Here is a 1,896-nt window from a genome sequence, read left to right on the forward strand (position 1 = left end):
CTCAAGAAACTTTGACTTCATTCAAGAAATTTTCAATCTTCCTTAATATTTTCTTAAGCCAAAAAAATTTACACTCCAGTTAAGAATTTTTTTTTTCAGTGTAGATCTTTAAATAATTGATAGGTCCTTCCAAGAGCTAACAGGCTGAAAAAAGACTTTTCTAATCCCCAAGTAGTGAGAGGCTCTTCAACCCGGTCCTTTGGAAATAATGAGATCATATAAAAATTAATATGGTATTATCTTCTAGAGATCTTCAAAACTTTGATGGCTCTTCGAGATGATTGCGAGTTCTTTTCGTTGCATTGAACGACAAATTTACTTACAAATTTTGAGTGAAAATATTGAGATTATAAGTTGATATTTTTATGATAAATTTTTTGATATCATTATTATTTAGAGAGAAATTTAGTTTGACACTTAATTCTTTGCAGTTCCAACTTGACTCTTATAAATATCAGAAGTAAACTATAATTTTAATTTATATTAAATATAATGTCTATAAACATTAATTTCGCTAAAACTTTCGCTATTCATATATGTAAAATAAGTAGGCAATTTATCCAGTATAAAATGGTTGATAAAATAGTATTCTGCAATTTTATTGAGAGTAGTCTTTATTCTGATCTAACCTTTTGGATGAGGTTCATGGTGAAATAAAATAGATACTTTGATTAATGCAATCATGACTTCTAATCCCGACTTTGAATTTCAAATTGGAATGACGTTCCATTCTTGGGAAGAATGTCAAAAAAAAATTGATATTTACGATAAGAAAAATCATGAATTACTAACTACTCTCAGAGGCGAAAGACTGTATCAATGTGATTTCAAAAATGTTCATCAGACCGCCCAAGAAATTGAAAAATTAATAGAAAGGCTACAGTATAAGTACAATATTTTAAAATGTAAATTTGGTCCTTCAACATCAAAACCAAAAAAACAAAACACGAAAAACAAGGTAAGATTCTACCAATGCTTTTTTAAAGTTAATATAACTATAATAGTTTTTATTTTATTTTTGTAATAGTACTTTCAACCACCACTGTCCATTTTATATTAAGTTTGATACAGTCAAAGTTGAACCAAATAATTATGAACTACAAATAACTGATATTAATATTAACCACAAGAATCACCCGTCTCATTACAAGGTAAACTTTTTTTATCAATTTCCTGTAATTTTTGATTATTTATATTGCACTGATAAAGATTCTGTAATCATAGAGCCATATCATTAATATATTTAATTAATACAATATTAATTGATCTATATATTCATTTATGTGTTTATTTAATTATAAAACTTACTTATGTTTAACACCATCCAGCAATTGTATAAAGCATTACCAGAAAATCGAAAATTATCTTCAGCAGTGAAATTGAAAGTTAAAAATTATATACGCTTAGGATGTAGCAATAAAAAAATAAGATGTGAGATTGAACAAAAATACAACATTTTCGTTACGTCCAAAGATATCTCCAATCTTAGGCAATCACTTAGACCCGCAAATAGTAATGATTTAAAAACATTTGATAGCCTTTTGAGGAGAGAATATGGTAAGAAATTTTTATTTATACTTATTAACTGAATAAATTAAATGGATCGCAATGATTTTTATTTAGTGGCGTATATTTGCCACAATTATCACTAATTCAAAATGTTGAATAAATGCCGCTATTACATTTTAGCCATAATAAAGTATTCGGATTTGACAGTAATAAAGTATTATCAATTATTCTGATAATAATTTAGTAATGAAATTGTCGCCTGTTTGGTAGATAAGCAGTGCTTATTAAACACTAAATATTATTTAAGGATAATCAAGAAAAAATAAGAATGTAAATAACAACAATGATAATAATAATAATAAAACGCTTAAGTTCAACTAGGTATAG

General features: G+C 26.5%; 1 protein-coding gene across 1 annotated transcript; it reads left to right on the forward strand.

Moving 5' to 3' along the window:
• Positions 1-664: 664 nt before the first annotated feature.
• On the forward strand, positions 665-1,357 carry LOC141533064 (uncharacterized). The gene is made up of 3 exons (XM_074251735.1): positions 665-958; positions 1,028-1,151; positions 1,329-1,357. Exons 1-2 carry the CDS (start codon positions 683-685, stop codon positions 1,058-1,060), a joined length of 309 nt encoding a protein of 102 aa, XP_074107836.1. The 5' UTR covers positions 665-682; the 3' UTR covers positions 1,061-1,151; positions 1,329-1,357.
• The last annotated feature ends 539 nt before the right edge of the window (positions 1,358-1,896 follow it).

The sequence above is a fragment of the Cotesia typhae genome, unplaced genomic scaffold (assembly GCF_013202065.1).
Source record: "Cotesia typhae breed Kobodo isofemale line unplaced genomic scaffold, CoteBio_Ctyphae contig_81, whole genome shotgun sequence".
Lineage (NCBI taxonomy): Eukaryota > Metazoa > Arthropoda > Insecta > Hymenoptera > Braconidae > Cotesia > Cotesia typhae.